This window comes from Saccopteryx leptura, chromosome 1 (genome assembly GCF_036850995.1).
Source record: "Saccopteryx leptura isolate mSacLep1 chromosome 1, mSacLep1_pri_phased_curated, whole genome shotgun sequence".
In the NCBI taxonomy this organism is placed as follows: domain Eukaryota; kingdom Metazoa; phylum Chordata; class Mammalia; order Chiroptera; family Emballonuridae; genus Saccopteryx; species Saccopteryx leptura.
The window spans coordinates 174239232-174264020 of NC_089503.1; the positions used below are offsets into that span (position 1 = coordinate 174239232).

Here is a 24789-nt window from a genome sequence, read left to right on the forward strand (position 1 = left end):
TGGGGCATCGCTCTGCCACAATCAGAGCCATTCTAGCGCCTGAGGCAGAGGCTACAGAGCCATCCTCAGCGCCTGGGCAAACTTTGCTCCAGTGGAGCCTTGGCTGCGGGAGGGGAAGAGAGAGACAGAGAGGAAGGAGAGGGGGAGGGGTGGAGAAGCAGATGGGCACTTCTCCTGTGTGCCCTGGCCGGGAATCAAACCCGGGACTCCTGCACGCCAGGCCGATGCTCTACCACTGAGCCAACCAGCCAGGGCAGTTTCCTTAATTCTTAATGATTCTAATGTTGGCATTGTAAGCCCTTGAGATCTGTCTTTTTAAAAAAAATTTATTGTGTTTACATAGATTCTAATTTACCCCTGAATACATCCTCCCCTCCCCCGTGTTCTCCAGTACATCCCCCCCCCTCCCGTCCCCCTCCCCGCAACGCCCTACCCCCTTCCCTCCAGGATTTGCTTTTCTGCTCTCATCTCATCCTATCATTCTCTCATCCCCTTTCCCTCTGTCCACTTTCCTTCTGGACCCTTTGATCCCGCCTCTGTCTCTATTCCACTCTTCAGTTCATATTGTTTGTCAGATTCCTTAAATGAGTGAGGTCATATATTCTTTTTTTTCTTTTTTTTTTTTTTACAGAGACAGAGAGTCAGAGAGAGGAATAGACAGGGACAGACAGACAGGAACGGAGAGATGAGAAGCATCAATCATTAGTTTTTCATTGTGCATTGTGACAACTTAGTTGTTTATTGATTGCTTTCTCATATGTGCCTGGACCGTGGGCCTTCAGCAGACCGAGTAACCCCTTGCTCGAGCCAGCGACCTTGGGCTCAAGCTGGTGAGATTTTGCTTAAACCAGATGAGCCCGTGCTCAAGCTGGCAACCTTGGGGTCTCGAACCTGGGTCTTCCGCATCCCAGTCCGACACTCTATCCACTGCGCCACCTCCTGGTCAGGCGAGATCATATATTCTTAAATTTTAATAATGTTTTTACATCCTATTGTTCTTAACTACAAATTGCTTGTTAAACACTGATAGTTAAGCTAAGAAGTTCTTTTCCCTCTTAGTGCAGGATAAGGTCATTGTTGCATATACATTGGGTAATTCAGTTTTATTTTGTAATCATAATCATATTAGGAATTTTCTCCTTTTTTTAGTTACTGAACAGCAAATTTCTGAGAAGTTGAAGATTCTCAAAAAAGAAAATGCAGATCTTGCACAAAAATTGTCAAATTATGAACAGAAGGTATAATTCTTTTAGTTATTTCCCCTCATGGTTCCAGCTTGAATTATTTCCTCCTCCTGTCTTACAGTTATTATTGTATTTTTAAATCATATTTTTAAATGCCATTATTTCCTACAGACCATCAAAATTTGAAGCAATTATCTTATGTGTAAAGAATTACATTTTTTTCTAAGGGGTCACCTAAGGGAGATAAGTTTTGTTAGCTCTGTATTCTGGATGCTTTATTTAAATAGATCAAAGAATCTAAAAAACATGTTCAAGAAACCAAGAAACAAAATATGATCCTCTCTGATGAAGCAGTTAAATTTAAGGTAAAAGTTCCTTATTCTTTTGAGATAACATTCTAAAAACTAAAGGAAAATAATGAGTAATCATTATTCATCTTAATACCTATTCGTATAGGATAAAATCAAGGAACTTGAAGAAGCTAAGGAAAAGCTGAATGATAACGCTAAAAATCTGCGTCTTATGTTAGAATCTGAGCGAGAACAGAATGCCAAGAAAGAGGACTTGGTAAGAATTTTGCTGCTAGGTGTTACCATAATTTGAATTACAATCTATTTTTTTATTTTTTCAAACTATTTTGTAGATTGGATGGGTTGACCTCTGCATATTCCCATGTTGTAGAATATGTAATATTGGGAGTCAGGAAAGTTGAACCTACTTCTGTCCATTTTTACAGAATTTTAAATGCTGATACCATAGGTTATTATTTTTATGGTCCTAGGAAGTATTTTTGTTCTCAGTTCTGTGTAATTTTCATATTGTTTGGCTCAATCCCCAACACATTCAGAGCAAGTAAGAAACTGTAGCCAAGTTCTATACTTTGTTTTATATGTGTGGTTCTTTTTTGTGACAGAGACAGAGAGAAGGACAGATAGGGACAGACATACAGGAAGGAAGAGAGATGAGAAGCATCAATTCTTTGTTGCAGCACCTTAGTTGTTCATTGATTGCTTTCTCATGTGTCTTGACTGGGGCGGGGGGCTACAGCAGAACGAGGGACCCCTTGCTCAAGCCAGTGACCTTGGGCTCAAGCCGGCAACCTTGGGGTTTTGAACCTGGGTCTTCTGTGTCCCAGTCCGACACTCTTATCCACTGCGCCACTGCCTGGTCAGGCGGTTCTGTTTTTAAAATAAACTTTTAATATTTAGACGGTTTTAGAATTAAATAAAAGTTGCAGCAATGGTAGAGAGGGTTCCTGTATATAGCACACCTCCATCACTCAGCAGTTGCTCCACAGTAGTCACCCTCACCACCCTTTGCATACTGTATTCTGGAAGGAAGTCACTTTGCACAGCCCACGGTTCGAGTGGAAAGTATGCTCCACCTCCTTGGGGAGGAGGGATCTTTATAATTTATTTGGAAGTTTTCTCTATGTAAGATTTGTCTATTCTCAAGCCCAGCCATTTTTAATTCACGCAAGAGAATGTTTCAAGTGACCTTGGGATTTTTTTCTCCATCACTAGGGAAAACCATTGATTTGATCTGGTTTACTTGAAAATTTTCCATCTTCTTTGCTTTCACCTCTTTGGTCATCAACCACATTTTCTCCTAGCCAGGAAGTTTGTGGGTGGATGGAAACACTTATGCCTCCAATTTACATTCTGTACTTTTCTTGTAAGGCTAAAACTGGATCACCTGCTTTTGCGTGATATGTAGGGGATGGCTTTTTTTTTCTTTTTCTTTTAGCATATACCCCAGTGTTTCTACTGAAATCCTAATATATGTTTTGTGGTTTTTTTTTCCACATGGCAGATACTGGAAAACACGATAGCTTTAGAGAATTTAAAGGAAGTTATTGCGATGAATGCCTCCGAACTTTCAGAGGTAACGGTGCCAACAAGTCCTGCAAGATATTAATACGATGTCTTAGTTTTATTGGGTGAACAAAATATATGTGCTAGAATAGGCAAAAAACAAAAACAAAAAAAAATCCCCAAACTATCTAATGTCCAATTGGGAAAGTGTAATTCTTTTTGTTGCTTTTCTTTGGAATTAATTCACTAATAGGAGTGTTTTTGCACTAGGTTCAGATTGCCCTTAATGAAGCTAAACTCAGTGAAGAGAAGGTCAAGTCTGATTGTCATCGGGTTCAGGAAGAGAATGCGAGGCTAAAGAAGAAGAGAGACCAGGTAAGTAAAAGTTAACATCATGGATCGTGGAAACTAGAGAACCGAACATCATTACTTCCTTATGATCCTTTTTCAGCTCTGTTTTTAAGGAAATGAATATGTATGCAGGATTCTATTCCTAGCTATGCAAAGTTTAAACTGTGCTCCCCAAATTGGGTACATGTGTACGTCCTCCATCTGTTCCGATTTTGTGTTCTGTACAATTTCTTACAGCTAGCACAATGTTGAGTCTGTCCTGTCAGATTCTAACCCAGGGGTCCCCAAACTATAGCCAGCAGGCCGCATGCGGCCCCCTGAGGCCATTTATCCGGCCCCCACCGCACTTCCGGAAGGGGCACCTCTTTCATTGGTGGTCAGTGAGAGGAGCACATTGACCATCTCATTAGCCAAAAGCAGGCCCATAGTTCCCATTGAAATACTGGTCAGTTTGTTGATTTAAATTTACTTGTTCTTTATTTTAAACATTGTATTTGTTCGTTTTGTTTTTTTTACTTTAAAATAAGATATGTGCAGTGTTCATAGTTTTTTTTATAGTCCGGCCCTCCAACGGTCTGAGGGACAGTGAACTGGCCCCCTGTATAAAAAGTTTGGGGACCCCTGCTCTAACTCATCATTAACCTGAAGAGCCTCAAGGGGGTAATGGAGTTGCTTCTTAAACTAAAAAAACCGGTTTAAGCAGTTACTACTTCAGTGACCAAAGGCAAGACTACTACATATTAGAATCTGGGAGACTGAGATTGTGCTCTACTATTCCTACTGGGAGTCAGTTATTGGATGGGCTGGAATTTTCTGAAGGATACAGTAAACTGGATCAACTCTTTTGACAGCCTCTGTTCTCACTGTAATTTTGAGGTTGGAGCCAGTCTCCCTTCACCCTCAACCAAAGCCTTAGCCCATCGTGACAGGCCCAGTAGGAGCCTGGCTCTGTACTAACCCACCTCATTCAAACGGTACCCATGTCTCCAGTGCAAATGCCCTAACTTTTGGGAATTCACGTGTTTTAACTTTCAGTTGCAGCAGGAAATCAAAGACTGGACGAAATCACATGCTGAGCTCAGTGAGCAAATCAGGTCATTTGAGAAGTCTCAGAAAGATTTGGAAGTAGCTCTCACTCAAAAAGATGACAACATCAGTGTGAGTTCACTCTCTTGAACACATGCTTATTCTTTTTTTTTTGTTTTGTTTTGTTTTTTTATTAAATTTAATGCAGTGACATTGATAAATCAGGGTACATATGTTGAGAGAAAATATCTCTAGATTATTTTGACATTTGATTGTGCTGTATACCCCTCCCGCAAAGTTAAATTGTCTTCTGTCACCTTCTATCTGGTTTTCTTTGTGCCCCTCCCCTCCCCTAACCCCTCTCTCCTTCTTCACCTCATCCCCCCTCCCCCAACCCCCCGCCCCTGTTGCCATCACATTCTTGTTCATGTCTCTGAGTCTCATTTTTATGTCCCTTCTATGTATGGATTCGTCTCAGTTTTTTTTCTGATTTACCACATGCTTATTCTTGTGACTTCCTAAGTAACCTGCTTAATTCAAACTGAGAGGTTCTTTCTAATACTCTTTTGCTGCTTTTCTAGGCTTTGAGTAATTGCATCACGCAGCTGAATCGGTTGGATTGTGACTCTGAGCACCAAAGTAGAGGAGGGAATGAGTCAGATGAATTAGCAAACGGGGAAGTGGGAGGTAAGATGAGTTTCGGAGAGGTTGGTCCTCTTTTTGCCTTCCTGTCTTTAATTAAGTACACACTGGGGCTCCTTTTTGGCTAACTGGATTTCCTCTTAAGCTTTAGAGGGGTGGACGCACGTGACTGGATTTGTATGTGTCTCTGTGCGTTGGGCAGAGGTGGCTTGCTGGGCTGTCGTGGAACAGTGGGCATGCCGTGAACACTCATTCCACTTTCCATCCCACTAGAACTAGATGGGTGCTCTGGAGCTGCTCAGTCTGAGAAACTTTTTTCTCACCTTCATGGAGATGACGATTGAATGTAGTGCTCATCATCTGTAGCTCTAGTTTTAAGGCCCCACAGCCACTTTTCAGAGTAGTAACATGGTAGCAGCCAGACACTTAACTAGGGTCATGAGAACGGAGCCTAAAGCCAGCAGTGTTTCCTGATGAGATGCTTCTAGAAACTGTTTCCCAAGTTGGATATTGCTTGCACAGTAGGCATTTTCAGTCCCATCTGGTAGCAGATTCTGGGGCGAGAACAGAGGAGTGAGTCGTTCTAAATAAGATACTTGACCAGGTAGATGTGAGAGAAGAGCTTTGCCTCATATCTACCTCCTTGCTTACAAACAACATAAATAAAATAACACTTTTATTGCACACTTTCATTGTACTTTCACTTTTGAATATAGGTTTGCGATTTTCTTAAAAGTTAAGTAGCCTAATCATTTCTGTTGGTTCATTTGTTTTTACTTTGCATGTTTAAACAGGGCAATTGTTTAGTTTGAGGGAAATCAAGAAAATGTTAAAAAGCACGTGAGGAAAAAGTAATGGAAACCTTTTGTGTTTTAGGTGACCGAAGTGAGAAGGTGAAGAATCAAATCAAGCAGATGATGGACGTCTCTCGGGTATAACCCTTTGTGTGGAACAGAGTACTGTCAATGCCTGTGAATTCTCATAGCCTCGCTTTAAGACCACTTCTCTCTGCTGCACTTTTTAGACACAAACGGAAATGTCGGTAGTTGAAGAGGATCTAAAACTTTTACAGTTTAAGCTGAGAGCCTCAATGTCTCTAAAGAGTGACCTGGAAGGTAGGTTATCATATCCTGGAAAGAGAAAGAATGGCTTCCTGTTTCCAGGTCTCTTCCTCCGTCTTCGCTCCGCCCCCACAAGGTCTCAAGTCCTTGCACGCATGCACAGCTCTGACGTCTGACCCTTTTACAGAGCAAATAAAGAAGTTAGAGGAGGATCGTAGCTCACTGCAGTCTGCCAGAGCAGCGCTGGAGGACGAAAACAAGACACTGAAGCAGAAGGTGGAGATTCTGAATGAGCTGTACCAGCAGAAGGAGATGGCGCTGCAGAAGTGAGATGGCAGGGTCCTTCTCCCTATGGTGTCATTTAACTAAATGTGTGTTCTAGTATAGATAACCTTGTCTTTTTTTTTAAAGAGTAACAGTTTTTCCATCTATAATTAGCATAGAGTTGCCTTTTTCCCTTCTGACCCCATTTTCCATAACTTGTATCTTTCTTCCTATTCTAACCAGTTGAGGGAAACTGTTGCCTGAAATTTATTTGGGGGGTGTGGTTTATCAGTGCTGACAGTTACTGCTGTGGAAGTGCTTTTTCTTTTCTTTTTTTGGCAGATCCTAACCCTTTCTATAGCCTTTAAAAATTCTGAGTGATTTATATGACATGATTTTTAGTAAAATAAATACTGCAAAAGGGATATTTAGTTATTGAAGATTTAAGTTTTGGACTTCATGTTGTCAGATACTCACAATAAATGTTATATAACGTAATTGTGCCAAGGATGTTGAAAGTTTTAAAATAAAAATACCTGTTTGGTTTGTATATTCTGAAATATACATCTCAGATTTGGAGTTAGGGATCGTTTTAAGCTTTTTCTTCCACAGAAGTACCCGAGTTCTCTAAAAAAAAATAGATTAGATTATTAGTGGTTGTTGCTTGTGTTTGCTGCTATATTTTTACTCTTTGGCATAACTAACTGTGTGTGGGAAGGCTTATCTTGCTAATAAGCAAAATTAATTTTTTTAAATGCTTCGGTTATTATTGCCTGATGCCATTAAACTTTGAAACCAAAATTCTTTGCTGACCAAGCAATTAGCTTAAATTTTCCAAATTTTGTTCAAGCTAGCTCCAAATACCTGATCTGCTTGAGAGAAATATTTCTCATTTTATTACCTTTGTATTTTTAAAGAGCACTTATCTGCCAATAACAATAATCTGGGTCACCTGAATGGCATTGTTTTTTTGTTTTTCTGTTGTTTTTTTTACAGAGACAGAGAGAGAGTCAGAGTGAGGGATAGACAGGGACAGACAGACAGGAATGGTGAGATGAGAAGCATCAATCATTAGTTTTTCATTGCACATTGCGACACCTTAGTTGTTCATTGATTGCTTTCTCATATGTGCCCTGACCACGGGCCTTAAGCAGACCGAGTAACCCCTTGCTTGAGCCAGCAACCTTGGGTCCAAGCTGGTGGGCTTTTGCTCAAACCAGATGAGCCCACGCTCAAGCTGGCGACCTCGGGGTCTCAAACCTTGTTCCTCAGCATCCCAGGCTGACGCTCTATCCACTGCGCCACCACCTGGGCAGGCAGCATTGTTTTTCTTTATGTCACAGTCACTGCTGCATCAGTCTGTTCAGTTCCTCAGTCACGTCTGGTTTGTACCCTGCTTGCCATCTCCAAGGTCACCGTGTTCCCTCTGACCCGTGCCATCTTTGTGCCAGGCCCTGTCCAAGTGCCTCTCTCTTGTTTCCCTGGCTTGTACCCCTTCTTCCAAACTTGGATTGATTTTCTCCACAGTCGCCAGAGTGAACTTTCTAAACTACACATCTATCCATGTAATCGCGTGCTTAAAATCCACTGGGGCCACTCCGTTTCCTTCGGGATCAATCCCAGACTCCTCAGCAGGCACACGGGGGTCCCCGCAGTAGTCCTGGGCTGCCTCTCCAGGTGCACGCCCTACAGCCCCACTGAAATAAAATGTCCCCTGTGCCTCTGTTATTGCATGTGCCACTTCTCTGCACTAAAAGTGGCCTTTCACATTATTTAATGTAGCAATCTTCTGCCCAGTCACCTGTTTATGTTCCAAAAGATCTACCTGTAAATAAATAGGTAGGTAGCCAAGAGCCTGGGGGCAGTCTCATTTTTTTCTAATGTGACTCTTAAATGTTTAGGTTTAAATCTACCTATTGGTATTTGCTTGCTATCAGACAGCCTGTTCTGTCTCCCTTTTCCTTTACTTTTGAATTGTTCAAATATGTTTAATAATTTTGGTTTGCCGTTGATTAAGCTTGTTATTTATAGGTGGCTTTATGTGTCTTCATGCAATTACACGTTAAGCCCACAACAGGTATCCTCACTTATACTGTCTGACATAAATGAATAAATTTACCTCTTTCTGTGTTTCAGCTCCCTCTGTATTTAGGTGCTGTTGTGGTAAAATATTCTAATTCTCTGTATATAATACACATATAAATCTTAATTATTCCTAAACCCCACAAGGCATTTTTATTGCCTGTCACAGGGCTGCCCGGCCAGTAGCCATGCGATTGGCACGTGCTTGTTGCTTCTGTAGTTCTCATCCAGTTCTGCTCCTCACTTTTGCACCGGGGTCACTTCATTCTACTTGAAGAACTGCTTTTAGCGAAAGATTTCTTCCTCTGTTTATCTTGTGTCTTTATTTTGACTCCATTTTTCTGCTGTTTGCCATTAATGCTGCTGGGGGTCATCAGCACCTCTTGAATTTTGGGGCCCTTTTTGTGTACTGATTCTGCCAAATTCTCTTCTTCTGAGATACCATTTAAACATTTTCATTTCCTCTCTTGTCTCCGATGTTCTTCCCTCTGCTTTATTCTGGATTATTTTTTCCTGACCCATCTTCCAGCAGTGTCAAAATCTCTCTTCAGTCATCAGAGCTGCTGCTAAAATCTGAGTTCTTCATTTCATTTACTATGCTTCGGTCCTATAGTGACTATTCTTCTGCCAAAAGTCAAACTTTCAACATTTACTTCCTTAAATATATAAGGCACAATGATTTCAAAGTCTATGTGCTAATTCCATAATGTGGATACCTGGTGGGTCCATTTTGCTTTTTAGATTTTGATCACAGTCTCGCAGAGTGCCCGTTAGTTTTGATTGAGTGGAAGACATTGTACATGATAATAGTATTTGCCCATACATTAATCTTAGCATGTTACTAGGTAACCAGTATATTATAGCCACTCATAAAATGCTTACTGAAGTATTGAATGGGCAGTTATAAACACCTAAACCCTTTTCTCTTTGGTGTTATTAACCCTTTTTACTATAGCTCTTCTCTCATTTTGCTTCTGATTCATAGAAAGTTAAGTTTCAAGTTAAGCATCTTTTTAAATCCTAACTGTGCAAAGAGGTCCAAGAGCAAGAAAGTAGCAGTTTTAAACCATTAAATGTTGCAGCTGTTGTTCTGTTACAGTAGGTTGACAGGCTAAGACCAACCAGTTCAGTAGATAGTACGCTGATTATGGGAAAGTGGATTCTTTTTTAATTCAACAGACATGGCCAGTCCTTAGGTTTTTCTCTTTCCCATCACAACTCCATTGAAATTGGAAGTGGGCATACTGGATCTGAAGTGTGGAAGTATTCTGTGGTTAATTGCATAGAGACAAGACTTTTTTTGTGTGTGTGTGTGGCAGAGAGTCAGAGAGAGGGACAGATAGGGACAGACAGACGGGAAGGGAGAGAGACGAGAAACATCAATTCTTCGTTAGGGTTCCTTAGTTGTTCATTGATTGATTTCTCATATGTGCCTTGACCGGGGGCTACAGCAGACCAAGTGACCCCTTGCTCAAGCCAGTGACCTTGGTTGGGCTCAAGCTGGTGAGCCTTGCTCAAACCAGATGAGCCTGCGCTCAAGCTGGCAACCTCGGGGTCTCGAACCTGGGTCCTCCACATCCCAGTTCGACACTCTATCCACTGCGCCACCACCCGGTCAGGTGAGACAAGACATGTTTTAAAGCAGTGGTAGTCAACCTGGTCCCTACCGCCCACTAGTGGGCATTCCAGCTTTCATGGTGGACAGTAGCGGAGCAACTAAAGTATAAAAAGATAGATTTAACTATAGTAAGTTGTTTTATAAAGATTTATTCTGCCAAATAGCAAAAATCCGACATAAAGTACTTGGTAAGTAGTTATTATTCTATGCTTTAACTTGCTGTAACTCTGCTTTATAAATTTTATAAAGTAAAGTTACTTCCCTACTTTATAAATCACCATTACTGTGGAACCAGTGGGCGGTTAGAAAATTTTACTACTAACAGAGATACAAAAGTGGGCGGTAGGTATAAAAAGGTTGACTACCCGTTTTAAAGGAATCTTTCTTCAGCAGACTGTCTTTATCATGGTACCGTCTTGAGTTGAGTCTTTCCATGATAGAACTAAGAGAAGTAATTATAGGTCTTCCCACATTAGACATAACAGGATTATCCCTTGCTTTATTATCCTAATAGCTTAACTGTATTATATCAATTAGTGTGGCTTCCCACATGGAAGTAAAATGAGCTTTCCTAGTCTCTAGCATAAGAACATTGCCCATGGGCCACATAGTGGTTTTTATACATATATTTGTTTTATTTATTAATAAGTAGAGAATTATGAGAAGTTAGAAAATGCAGGTGATTTGCTCTTAAAAGGGTAGAGACTCCTTGCTCTGGATTTGTTTGGATGTCTGTGTGTTGGGGAGAGAATGGAAGCAGTAACGTCTGAATGGAGGCGTCAGAGGGCAGCTGGGTGGGAAGAGATACCCTCACTTGACAACTGACTTGCTCTTAGGAAGCTGAGCCAAGAAGAATATGAACGGCAGGAGAGGGAGCAGCGGCTGTCGGCCGCAGACGAGAAGGCGGTTTCAGCGGCAGAGGAGATAAAAACCTACAAGTGAGTTCAGCCTCTGTGGCCTGAAACTACAGTTGGCTTAAAAAAACAAAACATTTTTACAGTTTGTAGAACAAAATAGCACAGAAACATAAATAATAGAGAACATGAATACGTTCAATTCGCACATGAAAAAAATCAATTTCAAGTTAACAAAGGAAAAGAATTTTCCAACACCCAACATTGGCAAGACTGTAAAGGGACTTCCTTGGCTCATGCCAACAATTCTGGGTGGTTTTATGTGGTGGAGTCATTGTTTTAGGAGAGCAGTTTGCTCTGTTGTGTCTCAGAAACCATTAAAATGATCGTGCCTTTGATGGACCCAGTACTCATAGTTCTGGGAAATTTTCTGTGGCTATAATTAAAGGAAGAAAAAGCTTTATGAAGGAAGATATTCATAGCAGGCTTAGTTGAGAATATATGGAAGGACAGTTAAAGAAATTATAATATGTCAACTCAGAATCTCCAGCCATTGAATAAAGAAGGAAATGATGTAGTATCAGTTTTGATCAAATTGTACTCTTACTGTAACCGTGTAAAATACATTTCTGTGTTATAGATAAAGTCTCTAAAGGTACAGTCAGCGTAACAGGAACATGGTGAAATTGTTTAAGGTTTTATTCAGTAGTGCTTCATTGATAAAAGGAAGTGTACTTCTTAGGTGGCGGATTGAGGAATTGGAGGAAGAATTACAGAAAACAGAGCGCTCCTTTAAGAACCAGGTATATTATGCTCCCTCCAGCTGCAGAATTCTTAGGGGTCTCATACAGACTATTATAATGAATCCCTGAGTGTTTTGTGATGTGTTGTCTTTTTCAGATTTCTGCTAATGAAAAGAAAGCTCACGAAAACTGGGTAAGATTTTTTTCCCTTTCCTTTATTTTTTTTGTGCAGTCTACCACAACTGAATCGGGATATTTTTTCCCTCCAATAGCTCAAAGCTCGTGCTGCAGAGAGAGCTATGGCTGAAGAGAAAAGGGAAGCAGCCAACTTGAGACACAAGTACGTGACTTTATTGATACCTATTTTTTTTTCAGTGTGTTTTAGAGTTTTTTAGGGCTGTGCGGTGTGTTATTGCCTAAGAATTTTCTATTTCATATTTAAATCCATTTTTTCTCTCTATTCAAGATTGTTGGAATTAACCCAAAAGATGGCAATGCTGCAAGAACCTGTGATTATAAAACCAATGCCAGGAAGACCCAACACACAAAACCCGCCGCGAAGAGGTAGGGAGCACTTCCAAAGGGCAGCGATCTGTATTTTGGTGCAGACTGTGTAGTTTACTTTTTATTTCTGTGTGTAAAAGTAATGATACCCTAGAAATAATCCCAAGAACTTACACTACAGAAAAGAAAGGGGGCCCAAGAGTGGTAACAGTGGACTGTCCCCCACAGGTCCCCTGAGCCAGAATGGGTCCTTTGGCCTGTCGCCGGTAAGTGGCGGAGAATGCTCCCCACCACCAAGGGACCCACCTGCAAGACCACTCTCTGCTACGCTCAGTCGGAGAGAGGTGCCCAGAAGTGAATATGGTGAGCATTCATATGTTACCTGTAGACTGTTCCAGTTTTTTCTCCTTTTATTTGAAAATTCTATTGCAAACATTTTAGAACTTGGGCCTCTCCAACATAGAGAAGAAAATTTCTTAATTTTTCTTAGTATTTCAAGTAGTCTACTACAAGATCTACTTTAACAGAAATCATCTGATTATTATAATATTATTTATTATGTGTAAATATGTAAAATATATTTATATGTAAGTAAACGTACATATTTATTGTTTTTGCTGATTTCTTATTTTTTTACCGTGATGTGTAAGCTTTTATCTTACAATTAAGTTTTTGTTTGTTTGTTTGTTTTTTTCTTTTTTTTCTTATTTATTAAGCTGGAAACAGGGAGAGACAGTCAGACAGACTCCCGCATGCGCCCGACCGGGATCCACCCGGCACGCCCACCAGGGGGCGACGCTCTGCCCACCAGGGGGCGATGCCCTGCCCCTCCGGGGCATCGCTGTGCCGCGACCAGAGCCACTGTAGCGCTTGGGGCAGAGGCCAAGGAGCCATCCCCAGCGCCCGGGCCATCCTTGCTCCAATGGAGCCTTGGCTGCGGGAGGGGAAGAGAGAGACAGAGAGGAAGGAGGGGGAGGGGGTGGAGAAGCAAATGGGCGCCTCTCCTATGTGCCCTGGCCGGGAATCGAACCTGGGTCCCCCGCATGCCAGGCCGACACTCTACCGCTGAGCTAACCGGCCAGGGCCCTTACAATTAAGTTTTAATGCTATTCCTTTCTTGAATACTATAAAAGTAGCCTGAAGTCTTTATAATTGATGGAGCGTACAGCCATTGCTTATTATAATATGAAGTGCTCTAAGTATATTCCTATTCATAAATATGCCTGTGAACTTGGTAAGATATGGACGTCATTACCTATAAACTGAGGCAGAGCAGCCAGTACAGTGGCATTGGGCCTGGGGCGTGGACCCAACAGAGCTCTTCACATGCAGGGTCTGTTCCCATGCTTTCATTGAACAGAGCCCTCCTTATAATTCTTTAGGTCTGTGTGCAATTATTTCCCCTCATAGGTTTTGGGGACCTGTTTTCAATGTTGAACCCTGAACCGTCCACAATTGGGTTATTCCTCTGAAAATCCACCGAAGGGCTGTTCTTTCTTTCTCAAGGTTTAGTGACGGGCCTCCACCTGGTCTCCAGTTGTCATTGGAGGCATCTGGAGACCCTCTAGTAGGACCCGAGTGTGTTCCGAATCAAGCATCATGGTGGCCATGGGTAGAGGCGTTTTTCATATTCATCAGAGCATGTAAGTCAGATGAATCTAACTCAGTCCTCTGGCCTTCAGCAGACCCAGGAGCTGGCCCTGCTCCCATGAGGAACAGCAGCCCATGTAGCTCTTCCCCGTCCAAGGCGATGGATGAGGGCAAGGTGAGTATTTCAGGGAACACAGAACTTTTCCTGCAGCTCCCCATGGCCTCATCCATTTCCTGTTTGTGTGTTCTGTTACATCTGTACTGTCTCATTTATTCTTTTAAAAAAAGCAAACTGTTCCCCAAGAGTCTGAAGGCCCTTCAGTTCCCAGCATTGCACCTTTGGCTGAGCATCCAGGAGCAGTAAGTACTTAGAGGTAGAAGCGTTTATGTGGTGTGTTTCTGGAAGGGACGTGTGGGCATCACACCAGTCTGCTTTGCTTTAAATTACATGGCAGTGTGACCTTACTCTGGTCTCTCTGACTTGGGAGTGTTTCTAGGTTGCTGAAATCTGACTGGTCGATCTTTTTCTTTTTTTTTTTTCTTTTTTTTTACAGAGACAGAGTCAGAGAGAGGGATAGATAGGGACAGACAGACAGGAACAGAGAGAGATGAGAAGCATCAATCATCAGTTTCTCGTTGCGACACCTTAGTTGTTCATTGATTGCTTTCTCATATGTGCCTTGACCACGGGCCTTCAGCAGACCGAGTAACCCCCTTGCTCAAGCCAGCGACCTTGGGCTCAAGCTGGTGAGCTTTGCTCAAACCAGATGAGCCCATGCTCAAGCTGGTGACCTCAGGGTCTCGAACCTGGGTCTTCTGCATCCCAGTCCAATGCTGTATCCACTGCGCCACCGCCTGGTCAGGCAATCTTTTTCTTTTTGTTATGTGATTAACTGGTTTAGAATGCTGTGATAACTAAAAAAATGCAAAGTCTCCACCTTAACATTATGTGCTTCAATGTTGAGAGCTGTAAGGCAGAGTAAACTCATGGCATATTGCATAATTCATCATTATTACACATTGTTTGGAAGTCTGCTGTTTAAGATTATCTCCAGTTGTATATTAGGCAAACCCTGTTTTGAATAATCTGAGATTACAGCTTGGTAACGGAAGAGAGTTTGCTGCAGGTGAAGTACTGACTAGTGAAGATCTGGAATCACTTGTGTGCCAGTTCCCAGCAATAGTCTTAAATTATGTTACATGAGTACCCTCCGGCCCCGTGTTGTTAAGAGCGGGGTCCTTTGATCATACCTCTCAGTGCTTGTCCAGTTTGAAATCGAACTGTGTAATTTAACTATTTAGAATTTTCAACCCAGTTTCCCATAAGAAAGGATTAGTCATGTGTCATAACATATAGTATCACTAGTGGTGAATGAAGGTAAATGTTGGCACTGTACTTGCCTAACTCATATATAGGACATTGTTGCTGTTGGAAAACACTTCCTAGTTGGAGCATACTTCTCCGGGAATATATATCCTTTTCCTCCCACGGCAGCTTGAGTAAGACTCAAGACCCCTTTGAAGTAGCAGACTTCAAAGAGAATAGACAGCTTTGTTAGCGGGAGGCAGACCAGGGTGGGAAGGTCACGGCCAGAGTCAGACCTGATACTGAACTTCACCTTGGCCTCTTCCATGCAGTATAACCGCCAGCAGATTATCTGATACTGTCTGTATTCTTTGGGATCTAAAACAATATGATCATACTTAGAGATTTCGAGATCTGAGAATTAGAGGAGAAATGGAAGGTCCCCTGAATGGCAGCTGTGATTCCCATGTATAGAGGATGGGTGTGTGTTCCCTTCTGTTCCCTCCACTCTAGCATGGAAACGAGCTGTCGTGGTGGGAGGGAGGTGCGCAGGGACAGTTCTTGATTCCCCCTCCACCCACCGCACAAACCAGCAGTGACACCATCAGAGTAAAGCTCTCCGCCCCTGCGCATCCCGACTAGTCTGAGCTGTCTGAGGGAACAGATGGGAGGAGGGGTGGCACTGGTCCTGACCTTTGGCAGGTGCCCGACATCTGCTTCTCTGGGTATCAGCTTTTGCTCGTGCTTGTGTTGGTGCCTTTGTCTGTTATACTCAAGTATTTCAACTGTTTCTGCTCTGCAGGTGAATATGGCTGCAGAGGGGCACCCTCCTTTCCCAGGGGTGTCCCACATGAGCTCCTCCATGGGAGGCCCTGTCCCACCGCCCATTCACTATGGACCACCACCTCCACTCTGCGGGCCTTTCGCGCCTCGGCCATTTCCTCCACCATTTGGTATGATTATTGAACAGTGGTCGTTGACTCAAAGTTAATCATCTTTCTGTCCCTTGCTAAAATTTTTGCTGTCACAGGGCTAGGTAATGAAAGGATAACGCTGGCTGAGTCTATGTTAACATTTCAGGAAAAGTTACAGTGGGTGCTATGTAATCTCCCTTTACTGAGATGGGCAGTCATGGGTGTCTCTTGTAGATGGAGAAACAAGCTATTTACAGAAAGCCAGAAATACTGCTTCTCTGGATATTGATTGAACATCTGTGACTACATGCCAGGCTCTGTAGCAGTCAAAACTCACTCTCTCCTAACTCTGAGAGCTTGGTGTCCTGGACACAGCTACATACGTTAAACAACATAAATGGGTCAGAGTATAAAGGGAAGAGTAAACCCTCACTCCTTACTTTAGGAATAAATGGGAAGCAAGTTTCAGAGAAGGCAGAATGTAAGAACTACCTAATGAAGGTTGCTGAATTTAATTAGGGGAGCTGGGAGGCCTTCGCAGGAGGGCCAACATCTGGATGCTGATGGCTTCTTAGGTTCGTGCTGAGCTACATACTGCATGAGTTTTTAATTGCTACAGTGATAGACATGGAATTTCCTTTATTTTGTAAAGCCCTTTTTTCATAATCTGTCAAATATAAACCAAGTTCTTGTGAGATACAGATAGCAGAACCATGTAGCAGAAAAAACAAGCTCGGTAGAGCTATGTTTAAACCCTGCCTGTGTTGGTGCATGGCCAGCCAGCCATAGGCTTGTTATTCAAACTTGCTGAACCCCAGTTTGGTCTGTAAAGTAGGAGTTCTACCCTGACTTCTAAGGTTGGGAGGAATTAACAATCAACACCTGGAGTCATGTAAAAGTAGTTATGTTCACATATTATTTACATGATGCGGTTTTCTTTTTCCAGGCCCTGGTATGCGCCCACCACTAGGCCTAAGGGAATACGCACCAGGTGTTCCACCTGGGAAACGGGATGTGCCTTTCGACCCTCGAGGATTTGTACCAGGTCCTCACTTTAGACCTCTAGGCCCTCTTGGCCCTCGAGAGTACTTTATTCCTGGTCCTCGACTACCAGCCCTGAGCCATGGCCCCCAGGATTACCCTTCACCTGCTGCAAGAGACTTACTACCTTCTGGCTCCAGAGAGGAGCCCCCGACCGGCTCGCAGAGCCCAAGCCAGGACTCCTCCCAGGCCTTGAAACAGAGCCCATAACTCCCGACCTCCGACATTAGTCAGAGAATGCAAACTGCACTATCCATGCCAGTCTTCAAAATCCAAAAGTTTAAATAAAGTTAGTTTGTAGAACTAAGCTGCCCTGGCAGTATGTGTTTTTGAGCCAACAATTAAAAATATCATCTCCCCTCCTTAAATAAAAATCACCTCGTAAGCTAGAGCCTTCTTCCAACTTTGAAATGTGCAATAAAGATACCTGTGTTTTAGTTAATATAGTATATGTAACTGTTAAATGATTTAGAATGTCATGAAAAATATGAACATTTCCTGTGGAAATGCTGTAAGAACATGTATTTCCATTTATTATCCTATTTTTAGTGTGTACCAGTTGAATGCAAAGCAACGGTGTTTATAAGCTTGATTGTTTTCTAAAGTATCTGGTCGTAAGGACTGTTACGCTAAAAATGTTTACTAAAAGATCACTGAACTTTATCTCCCCTCTTGCTGAAGTTCTTTGTAGTAAAAGTTCATTAAAATTTGGTTATTAATGTTTTCCAAGTGTCTGTTGATTCATCTGTTTTCTGATGAGACTTGTGTCATTTGGGAAAGAGGTAAATTAAACCAGGGCTCCCAGAACCGATGCTGGTCACCAGGCAGCAGTCATCTGGGACTGAAGGCCTCCTTCCCTCAGAGCTGCCAGGGGGCCCATCTGTACAGCACTCCGTGTTCTCTGCCACTGACTGCCTACGTCATCTCCTGCGTGTGCATTTACAGGAGTGGCAGGACTGTCTGTCCTGACGGTGTTGCCTTTGTCATTCCTGCATCAACAGTGCACGGCTGAAACATGCAAGTGTCTTGTACCCACAAAATGAAATTTATTTGAAAATGCAGTCTATTATTTCTTCCCTTCCTTGCCTATGACTTTTCAATGAATGTGGCAGAAATTATCAGAAGAGTAGAATACTATGAGAAAGAATGATTTAGGATTTTAAGGCATGAACATGTCCATAGTCAGCAACCACGGGCGGACTGACCTCGATTCTTGATTGACTCCACTTCAGTTAATATTTGAATGTTGGCACTTATATTTAAAACACAGTATATCTAAGAATCTGGGATTACACGATACTTAAAAGTCTTATTATGATGTAGTAACTATGTCTTTTAAATGATGTTTCTTAAAAAACTCTTTAGACCCTTTATAGTAACTTAACAGTACATTTCAAGAAGTTTAAGATTTAGGTTAAATCAAAATTATAAAAAGGTGATATACCCTTTTTAACTGTTTGACACTACTCTCCTACTCTTTGAAGTTCTACGATGTAATACTTCCTAGACCACAACCTGTCACTGTTGATATTTAAAAATTTATTTATTTATCTATCTATTTATTTATTTATTTTAGAGAGAGAGAAAGAGAGAGAAGGGGGAGGAGCAGGAAGCATCAACTCCCGTATGTGCCTTGACCAGGCAAGCCCGGGGTTTTGAACCGGTGACCTCAGTGTTCCAGGTCAACGCTTTATCCACTGCGCCACCACAGGTCAGGCATACACTGTTGATATTTAATCCACTAAAAATACTCTATTAAAAAAAGCAAAAGCTTCCCCGTGCAACAAAATTTTTCTTTATACTAAACCACTAATACATATATGACTTTAAAAGGATTAAGACCTTTGAAAGAAAAAAGATAACTCAAAATTCATAAGTAATATATCTTCAAAAGAATTTCATCAATAGGTCCTTCCATTTAATATCAAGAGTAAACCTGCTTGACTGGTGGTGGCACAGTGGACAGAGAATTGACCTAGGATGCTGAGCTCCCTGGTTCGAAACCCCAAAATCACTGGCTTGAGCACAGGCTCTCCAGCTTGAATGTGGGATCACAGACATGACCCCATGGCCACTGGCTTGCACCCAAAGGTCACTGGCTCAGCTGGAGCCCCCAGTCAAAGCACGTATGAGAAGCAATCAATGAACAACTAAAAGTACCACAACTACAAGCTGATGCTTCCTCTCTTCCTGTCTCATTAAAAAAAGAAGAAACGTAAGAGAGAACTCCATAGTTACTAGCAAAACTTATTTTTAACCATGTAATATTAAATCACAATTACAATTTTTGAATATTTCCATCCCCTTTAGGACCCAAAATAAATTAATATAATTTTCATTTTAAGTAGCATTTGAATATAAATTATACCAGTTAGGAAGATGATCAAGTAGGAAAGTTAATTAAATCTCTTTAAAACAATCAAAGCTGGAGTCTTATTTTATCCCTCAAGCTTTCTGGGTATTTCATTCTCTATGTCATATTACTGAAAGATCAACCCGCTGTCAAGAATTCCAATGTCACTTACCTGAGCAGTTTGAACCTGCCATGGTCCTGCCTCTCAGCCCTCTGATGGCATCTCCCAAGGCATCTCCCCAGTGGAGCCCACGCAATCTGCCAGTATGCAGAAAGGGGATGGGGACCGTCCCTCAGTCACATCACACTTGGCCATCTATGTCAGCAGATGTCTCTGGCTGTTTCTGGGTTAGTTGTTAAAGTTATCTCATTTATGAAGCAGTCATGTTTCAGCCTTGAGGGCATTTCTACTAGGCTTGTGGTGGTTTTTCAATGGCTTTTTTTTTTCATTTTAAAGTAAATTTAAATAATTTGTGGGATGTGGAGTATCCTGTGTGCTTTGAGACAATCACTCATTTTGTCATATTTCATTCAGGTCTGAATTAAAGCTAAGCTACTCACACAGTGCAATTTTAGCTTCTTACTACTGAAGAAAGGCATGTGTGTTCACATAAACCATATTTAGGTGAACAACAGCAGATGCTTCATGTAAGTTATCACTTTGATACACATGCCTTATGGTCTGTCAGAAAAAAGAAAGAACAATGTATCAGTTTTGCTACATTTTAATAGTAGGTTTTCTGAGAGATCATTTTTAGGTCTTGTCAGCAACATCAAACAAAAGGTACTGAGTACTCCACAGGGTACAGAGTGGTGCTAAGCATGTAGGGAATATACATGATGGAGCACTGGTTCTTGTCCCATGAGAAGCTTACAGTCTGGGGGACTGACAACTCACAGTCTAAGAGTTGAGTGAATAACAAAGTTATTTAAGGCAATTCCTCATCCCCTCCAGCGATTGTGGACTGAATCCTTTTGCAATTAATCTAATCAATATGAAAGACAAGACTGACTCTGATAGAGAGTTCTTTCAAGCTCATAAAGTTTTCGACATCCAACTGGGTACACAGAACTGACCTAATAGACATCTGAAAGAGTAAATCTCTTGAAGTGCAAGGGCTAGGACAACTTAATTGTGGTTACTTATTTTAAAAAGCAAACATATTGAACAGTACGACAGGTTATTACACTAGTTTAAGAACAGGTCGCATTCCCCTCATGCTAGCATTGGTCACTTAAGTAGTGAATGTTAAATGCGTGGGCTCTACATCTAACCCACAGAAAGCCAACCCCAGATCTTAATGTGCTGTGTCAAATGGCCACTTCAGGTGCACTGTGAAAGTTTTAGTTATGCCCCATTAAGTCAAAAGTAATGTAAATAGTCCAATTATAATAAAGCTAATGACCTGCATATTTCCATATGGATGAATGTTGATATATCTAAATAGGAAATAAATGGCAATCCTAGCTACCTATGTAAAAAAAAATAGAGTATTTCCAGATTTTGCATACTCATCGCTATAAGAAGAGGTATGCAGGTTTTCAGGGCTCACAATCAGTTGTCAGAAAAACAGCAGTTATTCCTGTGATATCGCATTAGCATCTGATGCAAATTATTTCTAGGTTACATGACTTACAAGACATTAACCCATTTAAAATTTTGTAATTATTCTGAGATGGTTCCAGATTAACCCTAGAGTCACTTCTGGAAAGAGTAACAAGGTGATGTAGAAGAACAGAGGATCAACAGGACTAAAAATATGCTCACTTTCAGGAACACAATGTGGTCACCTGGAAAAATCACAGCTATGACCTCGGAACACTCCCAACGGACAGTGATCTGGCCAAGGCACACTCTAAGCAGGAAAAGGATGATATCAGGGTGAATTCAGGCCATCTCGGCAGAGCAGCCTAGACGTTTCCTTCTTGGTCCAAACACTCTCAAACCAGTCTCATACTATCCTACCCACATCGGCCCAAAGTTTGACATTAACTTAAAACACCAGAAGAGCATAGTAGAGAAGTGAACAGATGTGTAAACTCTAGTACATTCTTATTGCTGTAGTAAGTTTGAAGATGAACAGACTCTACTCCCAACAGTGTTGTTTCAGGAAGCAGGGCAGGAGTAGTGGTCAATTAGAATAGAGACTAGTAATCACAAAATCAACAGGAAAGTAAAACACGTTTCAAAACCTAGAGTAAGCCAGTATCTGAGGGGGTCTCACATGCCAGCAATGTGCTGGGCACGGACCTCTGGGCCACAGCTTTGCCATGGACCCATTCTGGCCTACTGGGTAGGTGTGGCCTGCTTCCTGCCTGATGAAGGGTGAATATGCTACACAGAGCTGTGATGGTTTCTAGTGCGTGGTAAAATTCACAGAAGGTCCAGGTTATTCGTGTCAGGGTCACTCCTTGTGCAAAGTTTGATGTAGATGAAGATAAAGTGGTTTCTTGGTCAATAATTGCAATTTCTTTCTTTTAAAGTCAGTGGGTTTCTTGTATCTGTAACCACAATAGAAAAACCACTGTTTAAAACACTTTGATAACTGTTCTAGTCCAAGGTCCCATACTAAGAAGTACTAGTCACCGTTCAGTTAGTACTAACCAACCCCTATGTGCATCACTTACAGTTCTATTACAATGGGCCCAGGTTTAATTTCATCCATTTCCATGAAGGCAAAACACTTGGTACTGGTAAATCTTTTTTTAGGCTTGTAGTGTTTGAATTCAAAGAAGATAGCTGCACCTAAGGGATGAAAACAAGACACGTTAGCTAGCCAGCACCATTGTAGTCAATGTTCTCTGACCACCAGGAGCCTATTTAGAAAGTAAACTTTGTCACAAAATCTGCTGTTATGACTGTGGCTGTCACTTCAAACTCTTCTGTATCTGAATGGAGTGACATTTCTACAAAGTACAGCAAAACTTCTTGAGCTAAAGAAACATGCAGGCCCTGGCCAGTTGGCTCAGCGGTAGAGCGTCGGCCCAGCATGCGGGGGACCCGGGTTCGATTCCCGGCCAGGGCACATAGGAGAAGCGCCCATTTGCTTCTTCACCCCCCCCCCTCCTTCTTCTCTGTCTCTCTCTTCCCCTCCCGCAGCCAAGGCTCCATTGGCGTAAAGATGGCCCGGGCGCTGGGGATGGCTCCTTGGCCTCTGCCCCAGGCGCTAGAGTGGCTCTGGTCGCAGCAGAGCGACACCCCAGAGGGGCAGAGCATCGCCCCCTGGTGGGCAGAGCGGCGCCCCTGGTGGGCGTGCCGGGTGGATCCCAGTCGGGCACATGCGGGAGTCTGTCTGACTGTCTCTCCCCGTTTCCAGCTTCAGAAAAAGACAAAAAAAAAAAAAAAAAAGAAAAAAGAAACATGCAAAGAGAAGAGCCTCGGAAGATTAGCTGAGCTGCTTATAAACATGAAGAAAGTATATTCATTAGCATTAGTATCAGTTCAAACTACAGTAACTGTATGTCATGAAATCAAAGCAGGAGACCATGATGTGGCAATAGTTCCAAAGGCACTTAGGCACTTGTCTGTCGTGTACAATCCTCTGATGGAGCTTGAATAGTTCAAAAACTGTAACAGACTCTCAGGCAACAACAAACTCTGTGACACTTACTTCCCCAATGCTGCTAGGTCCACCAGGTAACAGACCTAAGTAAGATGAGACCTCTGACCACAGGAAGCCAGCGATTTACCATCACAAACCTTTAGTTAACTTTTCCACGTGTTTCTGAAGCTCGATGTCCACATTAAAATGAACATATGTATCTTCTTTTCTTGAGGCCACAGGAGTATCTTGCACAGGAGTTAAATCTATGCCATTCAGATCTAGAGAGGAAACAAGTTTCTGCTCAGCAGTATTCAAACAGACTCAACATCAGCCAACGAACCACAGGGGGTATGTGGGTATGTCTCCTACAGGCCTGGTGAAGCAGAGGGCACACTCCCTGCTAACAGGAGCTCTCATTTGGTGTGGACGGCGCTGAAGCCCTGTGGTTTCCAGAGGTGCATGGGGAGCTGAGGAGAGAGAAGGTGGGGGCCCCATGGACCGGAGGAGGAAGCCTGGCTACAGCTGGGGACAAAAGAAGGCTTGGCGATAACAAAATGTGATGCTTCCAGTGAAGAGGTGGCGAGAATGCTATGTCTTCCTCAGTAACACAATAAAAATCTGGAATGTGAATAATATTCCACAGTGGGGCCCGACCCCTAGTTCCCAGCCTAGATCAAGTGCACGGCATGGGAAGGCCTTTACGTGTACCATGATCAAAATCCCCCTGTTGTATTCAAGTCAGAGGACCAAACAGCGGGCATGAAACTGCCAACAACACCTTCCCATACACAAGTGCTTTTTTATATACACTACCTAAATATGCTGGTTGTGTTTGCTATGACACAACCTGATTTACAACATCCAGATGATACATGATGGAAGGGGTACAGCTTTAATTTCCTGAAGCCAAGAATCTTCCAGTTTAATCAAGTTCAACGGAAACTCCCTTAACGACTCCTCATTGTGTATTACTTCACAGACCCATCCCAGGGAACTCAACACAATTTAGTATATTTAATTCTTTCACTTCCTAAAGATACTTACACAAAACCATATTTCAGCTCAACATGTACACAAAGGTAACATAAGACGTATCACATCAGCATAGCATTTTTTTGTGTTTTACAGTATTCTCGAATGAGATACGTAGTTTGTGAGGGCCTATAAAACAATGTAGGGAATAAATATGTCCCAGGCGACCATGGATTTGATACCCAAGCACATCAGAAGACAAAGAAGCACAGCACTAGTGCCATGGATCATGGCCTCTCCATGTCAAAATTCTTCTGTGGCCAAATTCCTTTTTTTTGAGCGAGAGAGAGAAAGAAAGACAGGAAGAAAGAGAAAGAGAGGGAGAGGGAGCATCAACTTGTAGTTGCTCCACTTTAGTTGTGCATTGATTGCTTCTTGTAGGTGCCCTGACCAGGAATCAGACCTCGGGTTGAGCCAGTGACCTTGGGCTTTCAAGCCAGCGACCTACGGCTCAAGCTAGCAACCTGTGGGATCATTTTGCTGATCATGTGCCCAGGCCAGCAACCCTGCCCTCAAGTTGATGAGCCGGTACTCAAGCCAGCGACCTTGCAGTTCTTCACCTACAAGCTCAGCGTTCCAAGTCAGCACTCTATCCACAGCATCACCACTGGGCTGGCTAAAGTCCTTTTTCTTTTATTTGGTGCTAATAAATTTATCTCTGTCATTGGTAAAAGTTCCCTCCATATAATTTCAGTCCATATCTGTTTCTTTGATCTGCCTCAAACCACAAATTAACTGTGGACTGGATGAACTGTGCCATCATTTCTGAGTAACAGCATGACTTCCTCCTCAATCACCATATAATTTTTTTAGAAAGATCACTGCTTTACAGTAAAGTCCTATATAAAATGCTTGGTGATGGCAC

The 24789-nt window shown here is 42.2% G+C and overlaps 2 protein-coding genes across 7 annotated transcripts in view; one reads left to right on the forward strand and one right to left on the reverse strand.

Annotated features, from left to right (window-relative positions):
- The window catches only part of MIA3 (MIA SH3 domain ER export factor 3), a 47452-nt gene extending 29734 nt beyond the window's left edge, over positions 1-17718 (forward strand). For 2 of the 6 annotated variants that reach the window (XM_066380592.1, XM_066380628.1), the window contains 20 exons: positions 1150-1238; positions 1472-1549; positions 1641-1751; positions 2997-3068; positions 3269-3373; positions 4385-4507; positions 4957-5062; positions 5894-5949; positions 6042-6132; positions 6266-6404; positions 10879-10980; positions 11639-11699; positions 11797-11832; positions 11912-11979; positions 12106-12203; positions 12372-12506; positions 13826-13908; positions 14022-14093; positions 15842-15992; positions 16900-17718. In XM_066380592.1, the coding sequence (XP_066236689.1) occupies positions 1150-1238; positions 1472-1549; positions 1641-1751; positions 2997-3068; positions 3269-3373; positions 4385-4507; positions 4957-5062; positions 5894-5949; positions 6042-6132; positions 6266-6404; positions 10879-10980; positions 11639-11699; positions 11797-11832; positions 11912-11979; positions 12106-12203; positions 12372-12506; positions 13826-13908; positions 14022-14093; positions 15842-15992; positions 16900-17204 (2081 nt within the window). In that variant the 3' untranslated portion in view covers positions 17205-17718. The remainder of the gene's footprint in view (positions 1-1149; positions 1239-1471; positions 1550-1640; positions 1752-2996; positions 3069-3268; positions 3374-4384; positions 4508-4956; positions 5063-5893; positions 5950-6041; positions 6133-6265; positions 6405-10878; positions 10981-11638; positions 11700-11796; positions 11833-11911; positions 11980-12105; positions 12204-12371; positions 12507-13825; positions 13909-14021; positions 14094-15841; positions 15993-16899) is intronic. The other 4 variants (XM_066380611.1, XM_066380639.1, XM_066380601.1 and 1 more) reach the window with 3 other exon arrangements.
- Positions 17719-18574: 856 nt separating this feature from the next.
- AIDA (axin interactor, dorsalization associated) overlaps positions 18575-24789 on the reverse strand; it is a 31528-nt gene continuing 25313 nt past the window's right edge. The window contains exons 8-10 of the mRNA XM_066380850.1: positions 23048-23170; positions 21976-22093; positions 18575-21849 (exon numbers count right to left, since the gene is read on the reverse strand). Of these exons, the coding sequence (XP_066236947.1) occupies positions 21753-21849; positions 21976-22093; positions 23048-23170 (338 nt within the window). The 3' untranslated portion in view covers positions 18575-21752. The remainder of the gene's footprint in view (positions 21850-21975; positions 22094-23047; positions 23171-24789) is intronic.